This window comes from Ailuropoda melanoleuca, chromosome X, assembly GCF_002007445.2.
Source record: "Ailuropoda melanoleuca isolate Jingjing chromosome X, ASM200744v2, whole genome shotgun sequence".
NCBI lineage: Eukaryota > Metazoa > Chordata > Mammalia > Carnivora > Ursidae > Ailuropoda > Ailuropoda melanoleuca.
Window position 1 is genome coordinate 71,165,287 of NC_048238.1, and position 15,249 is coordinate 71,180,535.

General features: G+C 40.2%; 1 protein-coding gene across 5 annotated transcripts; it reads left to right on the top strand.

Moving 5' to 3' along the window:
- The first annotated feature begins 3,158 nt into the window (after positions 1-3,158).
- Positions 3,159-5,680, top strand: TCEAL4 (transcription elongation factor A like 4). 5 transcript variants are annotated; one of them, XM_034649529.1, is made up of 3 exons: positions 3,159-3,283; positions 3,862-3,933; positions 4,276-5,680. In XM_034649529.1, the coding sequence occupies exon 3, from the start codon at positions 4,303-4,305 to the stop codon at positions 5,497-5,499; it is 1,197 nt and encodes a 398-aa protein (XP_034505420.1). In that variant the 5' UTR covers positions 3,159-3,283; positions 3,862-3,933; positions 4,276-4,302; the 3' UTR covers positions 5,500-5,680. The 5 variants fall into 5 exon arrangements, with proteins under 5 accessions (XP_034505420.1, XP_034505422.1, XP_034505421.1 ...); XM_034649531.1 differs by having other exon boundaries at positions 4,281-5,680; XM_034649530.1 differs by having other exon boundaries at positions 3,185-3,331.
- Positions 5,681-15,249: the final 9,569 nt, after the last annotated feature.

Genomic DNA, 15,249 nt, shown 5'->3' on the forward strand with positions numbered 1-15,249 from the left:
TGCCCTTCTTTTTCTTTTTCCTTTTCTTTTTAAGATTTTATTTATTTATTTATTTGACAGAGAGAGAGAGAGAGAGAGCACAAGCAGGGGGAACAGCAGAGGGAGAGGGAGAAGCAGGCTCCCTGCCGAGCAGGGAGCCCAAAGTGGGGCTCGATGCCAGAACCCTGGGATCATGACCTGATCAGAAAGCAGATGCTTAACCACCTGAGCCACCCAGGCACCCCTGACCTTTTCAAGATTGTTTTGTCTATTCTGGGTTTGTTGCATTTCCATGTGAATTTTGGGATCAGCTTGTAAATTTCTGCAAACAAGGCAGCTGAGATCTTGACAGAGATTGTGTTGAATCTGTAGATCAATTTGGAAAATGTTACCCATCTTAACAATATTAGGTCTTCCAATCTATGAACATAAGATGTCTTTCCATTTATTAAAGTATTCTTTAATTTCTTTGAATAGTATTTTATAGTTTTCAGTGTACAAGTCTTAGACTTTTCAAAAAAATTATTTCTAAGTGTTTTATTCTTTTTTTAAAAAGATTTTATTTATTTGGCAGAGAGAGACACAGCGAGAGAGGCAACACAAGCAGAGGGAGTGGGAGAGGGAGAAGCAGGCTCCCCGCCGAGCAGGGAGCCTGATGTGGGGCTCAATCCCAGGACCCTGGGATCATGACCTGAGCCGAAGGCAGAGGCTTAATGACTGAGCCACCCAGGCGCCCCTAAGTGTTTTATTCTTTTTGATGCTATTTTAAATGGAAATGTTTTCTTACTTTCCATTAAAATTGTTCACTGCTAGCATATAGAAATACAATTGATTTTTATATGTTGATCTGAACTCATTTTTTAGTTCTCCGAGTTCCTTAGTGGATTTCTTGGGATTTTCTATATACAAGGTCATGCCATCTGCAAATAAAGGAAGTTTTTTTTCTTTCTTTACAATCTGGATGCCTTTTACTTCATTGTACTTGCCTATAAGAACTTGATTGTATGTCAGAAAATAAGGATCTTCATTTTTCCTTAACTATTTAATTATACAAATGTAATTTCCATAATAACCTATTTTTCACTACTGACCAGAGATGGATTCTTATCACATACTAAAAACCTTTATACTTGGGTATGTTAGTGGAATCTCTGTGTTTTATTCCTCCTTCTATGCTTATTCCAATATCACACTGAGTTAAGCTTATAGCCTTATAAATCATTCTGCTTTCTTGAAGTGTGAGTTCCTTTACCAGGTATAAATGAATTCCACACCAGATAAGGTAAAGTAGCTAACGCAGTTCCTGGCACATAGGTGGCATTCTCTAGAGGGCATCCTGTGGTTATCCTTTGTGTGCCACCACCATAGTAATTGGGGATTATAAATAGTTAATAATTTCTAGTGTGTATCGAGAACCCAACATTTTAATTATTTTTCTTAACCAAACATCTGAGGATAACCAGGGAAAACAAATGTATTAAGAAGATTATGTAACTAAGTCTGTACTGATGGACAATGCGATATTCCATTTTTTCCATTTTAAACAAAACCTACATAACTAATACTGTAGCCCCAGTTCCAGCAAAGAATAAATGCATAATAAAGTTACTATGGGAATTTTTTAAATACAACGTGTTTTTAAAAACATAAGATTATATTTTAGCCTGTTATTAATTCTCTCCATGGAAAAATATTAGAAGTGGAATTACTGAACCAAAATATCAATCATTTTTATTTTAAAACAATTTACCAGCTTACTCTTCAGAACATTTTTCACCATTCCACTCAACAAAAGCAGAGAAGAGTGCATGCGTCCCCAATCCCTTAAGAAATTGGTACACATTTTCAGGTAGTCAAATCTATCAACGTTTTCCTTAGTTGTTCATGTCTTTGTTATTATATTTTTAAAGGCCTTCCACACAAAAGACTTAAACAGAGACTACTTACTCAGAACTTGTTATAACAAGCGAGTCGGCCACCATCACCTGTGTTTGGCAGAGACTGAAAGTCTGGGGAGTGGAAAAGCTTTAGCTCCAACAAAAGAGAAGACTTTATTCTCTGATTGGAGGTTGCTGGCATGGGGAAGCTGGAATCAGGCTAACTAAAAGCAGGGCATCTTATATGATTGGTTTGGGGAGCATATTTGGATTTTCCTTGGGGCGGGCAAAAATAGGGAGGCTGGCAGTCATTGATCAAGTCCTGAAGATTGCTTCAGAAGCTATGGTTTAGGGGCGCCTGGGTGGCACAGCGGTTGGGCGTCTGCCTTCGGCTCAGGGCGTGATCCTGGCATGCAGGATCGAGCCCCACATCAGGCTCCTCTGCTATGAGCCTGCTTCTTCCTCTCCCACTCCCCCTGCTTATGTTCCCTCTCGCTGGCTGTCTCTATCTCTGTTGAATAAATAAATAAAATCTTAAAAAAAAAAAGAAGCTATGGTTTAGCTTCCTGGGCTGTTTGCTGCAGAGGTTGTGGGTCCTAGTTCTACTGTCATGTATGGTCAGGTCATTGTCCGTTATATATTTAGTCCCACTTATTAAAAAATTAATCGTTCCTTTTTTCTGCTTCAAATACAATTTTATTTTTAGATTTAAATAATTAAATATTTATGTTTGCGCATGTCAGGAAAAAGGAACAATTTTATCTTGCGGGGAACGTTTTTCCTAATTTTTTCCAAAGTGCAATGTTCTGGGGCGCCTGGGTGGCTCAGTCCGTTAAGCCTCAGACTCTCAGATTTTTGCTCAGCTCATGAGCTCAGGGTGGTGGGATGGAGCCCTACATGGGCTCCGGGCTCAACCGGGAGTCTGCTGGAGATTCTCTCTCCCTTTCCCTCTGCCCCTCCCCCCTAAAATAAATACAGACATCTTTAAGAAATTAAAATAAAAAATAAAGTGCAATATTCTGTGTACCACATTAAAGTTCACATTCATGCGATTTCATTGGCTGGCTCTACTTCTTTCAAAGGAAAGAGCAACTGGTCAAGACTCCTCCCCCGACCGCCCAACCCATTAAAAAAAAAAGCCTCTGTGTTTTTTATTAAAATTATTCCTTCGACCACCTCAAGAAGAGAAAAAGGACAAAAGGGCCCAGAGAGGTGAGAAGGGAAGCGCTCCAGAGAACGGTGGGGTGACTGGCGGACGCCGGCTGGTGGGCGGGGCGGCGGGGGGAGGGGGGCGAGCTCGGGTGACGCGGCGCTCACGTGACCGCGGGGCGCAGATGTGGGCACCAGTACGGGAGCCCGCCCTCTTCCCCTGCGGTCGGATCCCGAGCGGTCTGTGAGCTCGTAATTGTTGCTCCAGGTTCTTTCAGGTCAGTGTGAGGTCCTTCGTCGCCGCATGCGGAACCCTGAAATGGGGGGTGAGGCACGAACACGGAGAGGAAAAAGGGTGGGGATAGGGTCCGGGTTGAGGGAAGCTGGCCGGACTAGATAGAGATGGCGGTGGGAAAATGGCTAAGGGGGAGCTAGCGACCAGTCGGCGGAGGGTGGGAAGAGCGGACACCCTTGTACCCGTGTCCCCTTTCACCGCACCTCCTTCTCGCTGCCCTCCGTCCATTTTGGAGCCGGAGCTGGTGAGCTGGGAGGCGCCCCGCCAGTGAGACTGGAAATAACCCCCCTCTACCAGTCCGTGCGTAGAGAAAAAAAAGTTGACCTCGAGGGTGGGGAGGCGAGTTGCCTCCAGGGGAGAAGGACACAGAGATCCAAAATTAGTTTGGAAAACATCCTGGTCTGGCGCCCGAGGCGTGAAAAGAAATGGCGGCTGGGGTGCGGGGGGGCGGAGGAGGTGGGGGAGGGAGACGTTGGATGAGGAGGGCCGGGATTCAGGAAAGGGGCTGAGTCCTTGTGCATCCATCAAAACGCGCAGCCCCTGTCTCCTGTCTGTCCGCAGGTCTCTGCGTGTCTGTTCTCAGCACTCTGCAAGGCTAGAAAAGGAGGAGGAATCTGTTCAGAATCCCTGCAGGTCAGTGAAGGAAGGGAGTCTTTGGACAGGGACCCAGAGGGGTGGGGAGTGTGGAGGGTACACCACCAGCAGAATATGGGGCGCCACTGCCCACCTCCTAACGCTTTTATACACACTCTGCCGTTCTGAGCAAACGGAGAGAAAATGGCAGGGCCTGCCAGAGAAATGGTGGGTTCACGTGTGTGAGGGGAGAGGGTGGACAGAAAGCACACTTAAAGGCCGGGCCAGGTCAGGGGAACCCTGACAAGGGGAGAGATGCCTGTACTATCTGGACCTGCATTCCACCCCCAAGCCCTCAGTTTCCCTTGTCTCCTCTTTGTCTCCTCTTCCTCCCTACCTCAGGACAGGAAAAGGAGGGGAAATCTCAACATGGAAAAACTCTGCAGTGAAAATGAAGGAATGACTGAGAACGAAGAAAAGATGGAATACAAAGAACAGTCACAGGATGCGGGAGAGCCAGAAGTAGCTTGTACTTTGGAAGACAAGGAAAAGTTAGAAAACGAGAGAATGACAGAAGATGAGGAAATACTAAAGGATAAAGAAAAGCCAGAAAATATGACAAAGCCAACAGATGGAAAGCCAGAGAGCAAGGAAAAGCCAGCGATCGAGGGAAAGCCAGAGAGTGAGGGAAAGCCAGAGAGCGAGGGAAAGCCAGAGAGCGAGGGAAAGCCAGAGAGCGAGGGAAAGCCAGTGATTGAGGGAAAGCCAGTGATCGAGGGAAAGCCAGAGAGCGAGAGAAACCCAGAGAGCGAGGGAAAGCCAGTGATGGAGGGAAAGCCAGAGAGTGAGGGAAAGCCAGTGAGCGAGGGAAACCCAGAGAGCGAAGGAAACCCAGAGAGCGAGGGAAACCCAGAGAGCGAGGGAAGCCCAGCGATGGAGGGAAACCCAGTGATCGGGGGAAACCCAGTGATCGAAGGAGAGCCAGTGATGGAAGGAAAGCTAGTGATCAAGGGAAAGCCAGAGAGTGAGGGAAAGCCAGTGATTGAGGGAAAGCCAAAAGAAGAAGAAAAACCAGTAAGTGAGGGAAAGCCAAAAGAAGGAAAACCAGTGATTGAGGGAAAGCCAAAAGAAGAAGAAAAACCAGTAAGTGAGGGAAAGCCAAAAGAAGGAAAACCAGTAAGTGAGGGAAAGCCAAAAGAAGAAGGAAAACCAGTAAGTGAGGGAAAGCCAAAAGAAGAAAAATCAGAGAATGAGGGAAAGCCAGTGAATGAGGAAAAGCCAAAAGAAGAAAAGCCAGCCATCGAACCAAGGGTTGCAGGAAAGCGCCCAGCTGGGGATGATGTACCCAGGAAGGCCAAAAGAAAAACCAACAAGGGGCTGGCTCAGTGCCTCAAGGAATATAAGGAGGCCATACATGATATGCATTTGAGCAATGAGGAGATGATAAGAGAATTTGACGAGATGGCCAGGGTAGAGGATGAGGTGAAGAAAACCAGACAGAAATTGGGGGGGTTTATGTGGATGCAAAAAAGTTTACAGGACCCCTTCCACCCAAGGGGCCCAAGGGAACTCAGGGGTGGGTGCAGGGCCCCGCAGAGGGGCTTTGAAGACATTCCTTTTGTGTAGTGCCCCTGGCAGGCATTTGCCCAGGCCCTGTGCTTTAACCTTATGCTAATACTTGCTTTAGCTATCACTCTGTTATCCAACTACAGCCTTTGATGTTTGAGTAGCAGATTTTTGTCCATTGCATGGAAAAATGTTTATGGCATATTGTAAAATTAAAAAGAAAAAAGTTTGGTGAACCATATATATGGCATCAGTCCATTTTTGTAAAACTACAAAGGTATTTACCTAGTGATCTGTGTACAGAGAAAACTCTGAAAGCTATGTCCTGGTTATCTGTGGGTGATTATTTTTTCCTGTTCTTTTTTTGTTCACTATATATTTTCTCCTAAAAAACATAGATTACTTTCATCATGAAAACAATACATACCAAGCAATCAAACTGTTCAGTTAGCTCATGAATGCAGTGGAGACACCAAAAATTTTTGGTCAGGATATAAAATGTTTCGTAAAACTCATGTTTGAGACTAGGAGCTAGAAGACTCAACCTGGCTGATACTACAGATCCATTGCTGTAACAGTCTTGTCATCTGTTGAATGGGGTAAAACTTGCCTTCCAGGTTTGTGGAGAAGATCAGATGAGGTAATGAGCGTGAGCTGTGTTGGGCTGGCTCCTACCCTTTGCCCTTCAGTAGCAGAACCAGAATTCTGTCAGGTGTTTGGGGGAGGTATAAGAGGTCTCACTTGTGTCCAGGGATAAGTCAGATAAAAGGTGGGTGCCACTCTCCCCTGGGTAGTACCATGTCTCTTGGGCACTGTGCCCCTTCTCAGGGGCTCTGTACCCTCCTGAAGCCCCCATTGGTACTGGCGGGCGGAGACTATGATGGACTAAAGCAACACTGTCTCAACAGAAAGGTGGAGAAATTCTCTACCTACACAGAGTTACCCTAATTCAGGTGGGTAGTACCCAATTGTCTTTGGGCCTTGATGTTTTATAAAGTTTTTAGAAAACACTCCTTTCCAGAATTTTTGTCAGGTTGTGTGTGTTTTTGCATACAGCCATCTCCACTGGATTTAGATAATGGCGATTGAGCCAGAAAAATCTGAGTAACCAGATGCTGTGCTATTCTCACCTGTTAATCTCTTGTCTGCTGACACTTTTTTCTTAGGAGGAATTGTCTCTCAGGAAGTTCCTGTTAAGCCCTGCCTTACCATTTCAACAGATCCATCAACCTATGTGATTCCCCCTTCCCCCCCACCCCACCCCAGCTCTTCATTAGCCTTTTATTTGCTTTTAGTGGTCTTTGAATAAACTTTTATTTTAGGAGTTAATGACTTACAGAATTATTGCAAAAATAGTACAGAGTTTCTGTATAACCCATACACAGTATCTTCTTTTAACATCTTATATTAGTATGGTGCATTTGTCACAATGAACCAATATTGATACATTACTATTTACCAAAGTACATATTAAATTCCCTCAGTTTTTCCCTAATGTCCTTTTTCTGTTCTAGGATCCTATCCAGGTTACCACCATACATTTAGTCATCTTGTCTCCATAAGCTCCTCTTGGCCGTGACAGTTTCTCACTTTCCCTGTTTTTGATGCCCTTGACCTTTTGAGAAGTACTGGTCAGGTATTATGTATAATGTCCCCACAATTTTGGTTTGCTTGATCTTTTTTCTTGTGGTTATGCACAAGTGCTTTTGAGAAGAGGACGGGAGAGGTAAGTGCTATACTCACCACATCATATAAAGGGTACATGTTATCAGGGTGCCTGGCTTGTTCAGGCCATAGAACATGTGATTCTTGATCTTGGGGTCATGAGTTCAAGCCCCACATTGGGTGTCTACTTTTTTTAAAAAAAGGGTACATACTATCAGTATTACCATTGTTGTTAACTTTCATGACCTAGGTGAGGTAGTGTTTGTCAGGATTCTCTATGGTAAAATTACTCTTGTTTCTCCCTTTCCATGCTGTACTCTTTGGAATAAAGTCACTATGCATAGTACACATTTAAGAAGGGCTGAGTGGGATGTTAGGTTCCACGTACTTGAGGGTATCAGTATGGACTCTATTTTTTTAAGTTTTAATTTTAATTCCAGTTAGTTGCCATACAGTGTTACATTAGTTCAGGTATACAATATAGTAAGTCAGCAGTTCCATACATCCCCCACCCAGTGCTCATCATGGCAAATGCACTCCTTGATCCCTATCACCTGTTTAACCCATCCCTACACCACCCTACCCTCTGGTAACCATCAGATTGTTCTCTAATTAAGAGTCTGTTTTTTGCTGTGTGTCTCTCTCATTTTTTTCCCTTTGTTTGGTCTCTTAAGTTGCAAATATGAGTGAAATCATATGGTATTTGATCTATTTCACCTAGCATTATACTCTCGGTGCAAATGGCAAGATTTCATTCTTTTTTTATGGCTGACTAATACTCCATTGTTCTTCAAAAAGTTAAAATATAACTACCTTACAATCCAGTAATCAGTATTTTATACTTTCAATTATAATCTAATACTACTTCACGTATTTTCATTGCTCTAATTGTTCCAACTTTGGCCATTGTGAGCTCTTTCACTTGGCTCTTGTATTTATTTAACATACCTCCTCCCATCACTGTGTGTATGTGTGCATGCCTGCACGTGTATGTGTGTGTTTAACACCTTCTGGCACTACAAGATGGTGTAGTCTTGTATATTTCCTGTCCAAGTCCTAGAATTTGCCATTTCTCCAGGGGGTCCTGGTACCTTTGGTTAGAGAATGGTATCAAAACCAAGATCTGGGTGTTAAAAGAGTACTCATTACTATTGGGGTATCATTGCTTCTAGGCCCTCACAGTTGATAAAGCAAGGAGATCTATTGATATATAGTAATGCATGTGAATATATGCATGTTTATATATATATATATTCATCTTTAATTTTTATATATTTATACAGAGAAATTTTTGCCTTTAGTTTTATAGACTTCACTACTTCACCCTATGTCAACACCTTATTCCTCTATCCCTTTTGGTGGGGTTGTTTCATATATTTGTAATACACTTATATTCTTTAGGTGGATTCTGCATTTGGGGAGTACTATTATCTATAGTATTTTTAAATTTCAAATTCCAGTTCATTGCTGGTGTATATTAGCTTTACAGCCTTACAGACCTTGTAGCCAGGAGACTGTCAATGCTGTGGCATTTCTACACAGTCATGTCATCTGCAAAGAGACAGTGTTATTTCCTCCATTCCAATTTGTATATGTTTTATTTCCTTTTTTGTGTGTTAATCCACTAGCTAGGACTTCCAGGATGATGTTTAATAGGAGCAATGAGAAAAGAATACCTTGCCTTGTTCCTGATATTAGGGTGAAGCGGCCTCCTCACTGTTAAGTATGTTGTTACAGTTTTCTTGTAGATATTCTTTATCAAATTTAGGTGTTCCCCTCTAAATCTATTTTGAGAACCTTTATCATAAATGGGCATTGGATTCTGTCATTCTTTTTCTTTTTTTTTTTTTTTTAGATTTTTTATTTATTTATTTGACAGAGATAGAGACAGCCAGCGAGAGAGGGAACACAAGCAGGGGGAGTGGGAGAGGAAGAAGCAGGCTTATCGCGGAGAAGCCTGATGTGGGGGCTCGATCCCATAACGCCGGGATCACGCCCTGAGCCGAAGGCAGACGCTTAACTGCTGTGCCACCCAGGCGCCCCTGTCATTCTTTTTCTGTATCAAGTGATAAGATCATATGATATATCTTATTTAGTCTGTATGGTGGATTATACTGATTGCTTTTCAAATGTTAAATCAGTTTTGCATGCCTACAATAAATTCCACTTGTTAGGTGCATAATTTTTATATATCATTGGATTCAATTTTCTGATACTTTGTTGAGGATTTTGTGTTTGTGTTCATGAGAGATACTGGTCTGTAGTTTTCCTTTCTTGTAATGCCTTCTATCTGGTTTTGGAATTAGGGTAATATTTGCCGTAGAGAATAAATCAAACATTCTCTCTACCTCTGTTTTATGGAAGGCACTGTGGAGAATTGGTATTTCTTACTCAGATGTGTGGTAGAATTCCCTGGTGATCTCTAAATGTTCGCTGGTGATGCTTAAATGTTTGGTAGAATTTGGTTTTGGTGATTTCTATCTTTGGAAGGTTATGGATTATTGATTCAATTTCTTTAATAGATATAGGGCTATTTAGGCTATTGTTTTCTCCTTGTGTGAGTTTTAGTAGTTTGTATCATTAAAGGGGATTGGTTCGTTGTACCTAAGTTACCAGATTTATAGGCATAGGGCTAACAGAATTCCTTCATTATTTCTTCTTAATGTCTGTGGAATCACTAGTGATAATTTCACTTTCATTTCTGATTTTATTTGAAGCTCTTTCTTTTTTCTTGATTATCCTGGCAAGAGATTTATCAATTTTTTTTTACCTTTTCAAAGAATCAGCTTTTGGTTTTGCTGATTTTTTTCTATTTTTTTTCCTGTTTTACTTGTATTGATTTCTACTTGTTAATTTCTTTTCTTCTGCTTGCACTAGGCTTAAAATTACTCTTTCTTTAGTTTCCTGAGGAGAAAACTTAGGTTATAGATGTTAGGGGCACCTGGGTGGCTCAGTCGTTAAGCGTCTGCCTTTGGCTCAGGGCGTGATCCCAGAGTCCTGGAATCGAGCCCCGCATCAGGCTCTTCTGCTGGGAGTCTGCTTCTTCCTCTCCCATTCCCTCTGCTTGTGTTCCCTCTCTCGCTGGCTGTCTCTCTCTCGGTCAAATAAATAAATAAAATCTTTAAAAAAAAGGTTACAGATGTTAGATCTTTTTCATTTTCTCTCATAGACATTTAAGCTAGAAATTTCCTTCTAAGCACAAAATTTTTATGGGTTAATTTTATTTTCATTTAGTTCAAAATATTTTTGCATTTCTCTTGAATTTTTCCTTGACTTGTGTTTAGAATTGTGTTAATTTCCAATTATTTGCATTTTCCATCTTCCTGTTGTTGATTTCTACTTTAATTCCATCGAGAGCATAGTTTTATGATTTCTGTTCTTTTAAATTTGTTAAGGTATATTTAATGGCTTAAATATGGACTCTTAGTGAATGTTCTATGTGAACTTGAAAAAAATGTGTTCTGATAATTGGATGGAATGTTCTATAAATGCCATTTAGATCAAGTTGATTAATAGTGCTGTTTAGGTCAACTATATCCTTATAGATATTTTGCCTGCTTAATCTGTGAGTTACTGACTGGGGGTTGTTGAAGTCTGCAACCCTAATAGTAGATTTGTCTGTTTCTCCTTTCTGTTTTATAAGTTTTTGCCTCATGTATTTTGACACTTTTGTTTGGTACATACATATTTAGGATTATTATGTGTTTGTTTTTTTCCATAATTGATCCCTTTGTCATTATGTAGTGCCTCTTTTTTATCTCTGATACTTTAATTGCTCTCAAGTCTGCTTTATCTGAAATTAGATAGCTATTCCAGCATTTTTTTTGTAGGCTGTATGCCCACTGTGGGGCTTGAACTCATGCCCCCAAGATTAAGAGTCAAATGCTGTACCCACTGAGCCAGCCAGGGACCCCTCCAGCATCCTTTTTTGTCCATATTTCTTTTGATTAGTATATATGGTGGTGTATATCTTTCTCCATTGCTTTACTTGTAACCTTTCAAAGTCTTTATTTGTTTTAAGGATTTTATTTATTTATCTGTCAGCACAAGCAGGGGGATTGGCAGGCAGAGGGAGAAGCAGGCTCCCTGCTGAGCAAGGAGACTGATGTAAGACTTGATCCCAGGACCCTGGGATCATGACCTGAGCCAAAGGCAGATGCTTAACCGACTGAGCCACCCAGGCACCCAGAGTCTTTATTTTTAAAATGGGCCTCTTGTCCAAAACATTTAGTTGGATTTTCTTTGTCCATTCTGACAATTTCTTTCTTTCTTTTTTTTTTTTAAAGATTTTTTATTTATTTGACAGAGATAGAGACAGCCAGCGAGAGAGGGAACACAAGCAGGGGGAGAGGGAGGAAGAAGCAGGCTCATAGTAGAGGAGCCTGACGTGGGGCTCGATCCCGTAACGCCGGGATCACGCCCTGAGCCGGAGGCAGACGCTTAACCGCTGTGCCACCCAGGCGCCCCCTGACAATTTCTGTCTTTAATGGATGTATTTGGAGCATTCATATTTAAAATGATTCTTGAGGGGCACCTGGGTAGCGCAGTCCTTAAGCGTCTGCCTTCGGCTCAGGGCGTGATCCCGGCGTTCCAGGATCAAGTCCCACATCGGGCTCCTCGGCTGGGAGCCTGCTTCTTCCTCTCCCTCTCCCCTGCTGTGTTCCCTCTCTCGCTGTCTGTCTCTCTATCACATAAATAAATAAAATCTTTAAAAAAAATAAAATGATTCTTGATATATATTTGGGTTAATATCAGCCACGTTTAAGTGTTTTCCATTTGTTTCCAAGGCTGCTTTTTTTGCCTTCTTTAGTTTTGAGTATTTTACACAATTTCATTTGTCTTTTCTTAGTGTATCAATTATATTTCTTTAAAAAAATTTTTTTAGTGATTTCCCTCAAGTTTGCAATATATATTTTTAACTAGGTTTACTTTCAAAGAGCATTCTTCTGCTTCACTTATATGTAGTGTAGGTACCTTATTACAGAGTATTCATCATTCATTTCACTTATCTGTATGCTATAATCACTAAATATATTAATATTAATACTTTAGACATTTATCCTTTGTATTACTTAAAAAATAAGAAAAAGAAACAATTTCATTATACTTTCATGTATTCCACTTCCACTGCTCTTTATGAAGATTTGAGTTACTGACCTATTTTTAGTTGCTGATCAATTTTCTTTTGCCTAGAGAAAATCTTTTAACATTTCTTTAAGGGAATTTTTTCTGGTCATCATTTTTGTTTGAGAAAAATCTTTATTTCTCCTTCACTTTTGCTGGATATAAAATTTTAATTTGGTGGTTTTTTTCCTTTCAACACTTGAAATATTTCCACAGTTTACAGAGGTAGGAGTGTTAATGCTGAAATGGAAGATTTGTTTATTTCTCCTTGTAGTTCTGTCAAATTTTGATTTATCTATTTTGAGGTCAATCTAATAAGTACATACAAATTTTAAAATACCATAAAGTGACACTCATTAGGTTTTGTAATGCTTTTTGCTTTGAAGTCTATTTTGTTATTTAACTACAATGGCTTCCTTCTGGTTACTGTTCTCATGTTACCATTTTCTTCTATACTTTTACTTTCAGTCTTCATGTATTTTTATGTAAACAGTATAACATTGTGTTTTTTCCAGTCCGAAAATCTTTATTTTAATTGCTTCGTGTAAATCATTTACATTTAATGTACTCACTGATATTAATAGATACAAGTTAACCATTGTATCAAATTCCTTCTCTGTGTCCCATTTGATGTAGGTTAGTTTTGTCTCTTTTAGGATTATTTTCTTACTTCTGCCCCTTTATTAGCTTAGAAGTTTTACCTTAGGGGCGCCTGGGTGGCACAGCGGTTAAGCGTCTGCCTTCGGCTCAGGGCGTGATCCCGGCGTTATGGGATCGAGCCCCACATCAGGCTCTTCTGCTATGAGCCTGCTTCTTCCTCTCCCCCTCCCCCTGCTTGTGTTCCCTCTCTCACTGGCTGTCTCTATCTCTGTCGAATAAATAAGTAAAATCTTTAAAAAAAAAAAAAAAAAAAGAAGTTTTACCTTAATGGTTTTCTGGCGATTAGAGCATACAATCTTGACTTATCAAAGGCTAATATTTATTTTGCAGTTTTACTTCAGCCCTCTTGATTCATGTCATTTGTCAATATGAATTAAAAAAGATATTACTAGTTTTCTGTAGTATGGATTTAAGTTTACATACATATTTGTCTTTTTAAGTGTTGTTTTTCCCTTTCTTATCTCCAGTATTCCATCTGGGATCATTTTCCTATCATGTGAAAAATGCCCTGTAGCATTCAGTATTTCCTTTGGTTCATGCCTGCTGATGGCAAACTCTCTGTTTTTGTTTATTTGTAAAGGTGTTTATTTCACCTTTAATTTTGAAGGGTATTTTTGCTGGTTCTCAAATTTTTTGGCTGGCAATTACTTTCTTTGAAGTTATTAAAGATATTATTCTACTATCTTCATACTTCCATTGTTGCTATTGAGAAGCCATCAATCAGCCTAACTTTTGTTCCTTTCAAGGCATACTCTATCTTTCTGGCTACTTTTATGATTTTCTCTTTGTCTTTGATTCTCTACAAGGTTACTATTATGCATCTCTCTGTGAGTTTCTTTTTATCCTGTTTGGGATATTCTGGACTTCTTAGATCTATGGATCAATGTCTTTCATCAGTTCTGAAAAATCGGCAATTGTTTCTTCAGAGGTTGCCTCTGAACACTTCCATTTCTCTTTTCCTTCTGGAACTCCAAGTAAACATTTGTTAGATCTTATCATGCCCTCCCATCTGAATTTTCCATCTTTTTGACTACCTTTGCAGCCTTATGGATAGTTTCTTCTTAACATAATTTCTAGTTCTTTAATTCTCTTTTGAGCTGTACCTAATCTGCAGTTAAAGCCATCTATTGAGTTCTAATTTCAGCTGAGTTTTTTTTTTGTAGTTTTAGAATTCCCTCTTTTTCACTTTTTCTGATTTCTAGTGCCCTGTTGAAATTTTCAAGATTGGATTTTATTTATCTGAATACACTAAGCATTGTGGTTTAATAGTCTGCATCTGATGATTCAGATAATTCAAAACTAATGGATCTGTTTGTGTCGGCTGTTGTCTCTACTGCTTCTTACTTATGATAGCTTTATGTATTTGTATTCCTAGTTGTCTTTCTATGTGGACGTTGTACATGAACAATTATTTGTTGAAATAATTTGGGGCCTAGGATGATGGACACTTACTCCAGAGAAGATTTTGTTTGCATTGGTCAGGGCTTATAAGGGTTCTTCCTGTCTGGACCCACCATAATTTACGTTCAAAGCTTAAAGTATACTAGTCCAATTAGATGTTGCAAGGCCAAACTAAAAGACTTTGTGAGAGTTAGTTTATTTCCAGTTTATAATTACCCTTAAACAAACATTTGAGGTTCCCAGCATTACATGGGTGATGGTTTGTTAGGAAGCCCCTCCCCTTGTTGAGCCTTGGGGCTTTGATTTGCTGCCCTGAGTCAGCAGTAGATTCAGCTGTTTGGCACTGGTGTATTACTTAACCTCTATTCCTAACCACAGATGCCCTTGGGACAAAAACAGTTAACCATATGAGTACTAAAAGAAAACACGGGTGAATTCCTCTTCGACCTCATGTAGGAAAAGAATTCTTAACTATGAATCAAAATCTAGATGCAATAGAAGAAAAGTCTGATAAATTTGACTTCTTTTTTTAATGCATGGCAGAAATACACCATATACAAAGTAGAAAAGCAACTAGCTGGAAGTAAATACTTGCAACATATATAACATAAAGGCCTAATATTGTTAATGTAAAAGGATACTACTGAAAATGAGGGGAGAAGGACCAACAACCCAACAAAAATGTGGGAAGACATGAACGATTTAAAATGATACTTAAATTGTCAAAAAAAATGCAAGATAAAGTGCCATTGAGATACTACTACTCACCTATCATGTTAGTGAAAATGAAAAAGTATTCCAACACATGTTGGAAAAGGTGTGAAGAACCAAGCACTCTCCTGTACTGCTGGTGGGAAAGCAAAAAGTGGATCTAAGGCTCAGGGAGAGGGGACAGTCTGGAGTTGGAGATTTGAGAATCATCTGTGCTTCAGGGAAATGAACAGCAATCACTCAGGGAGA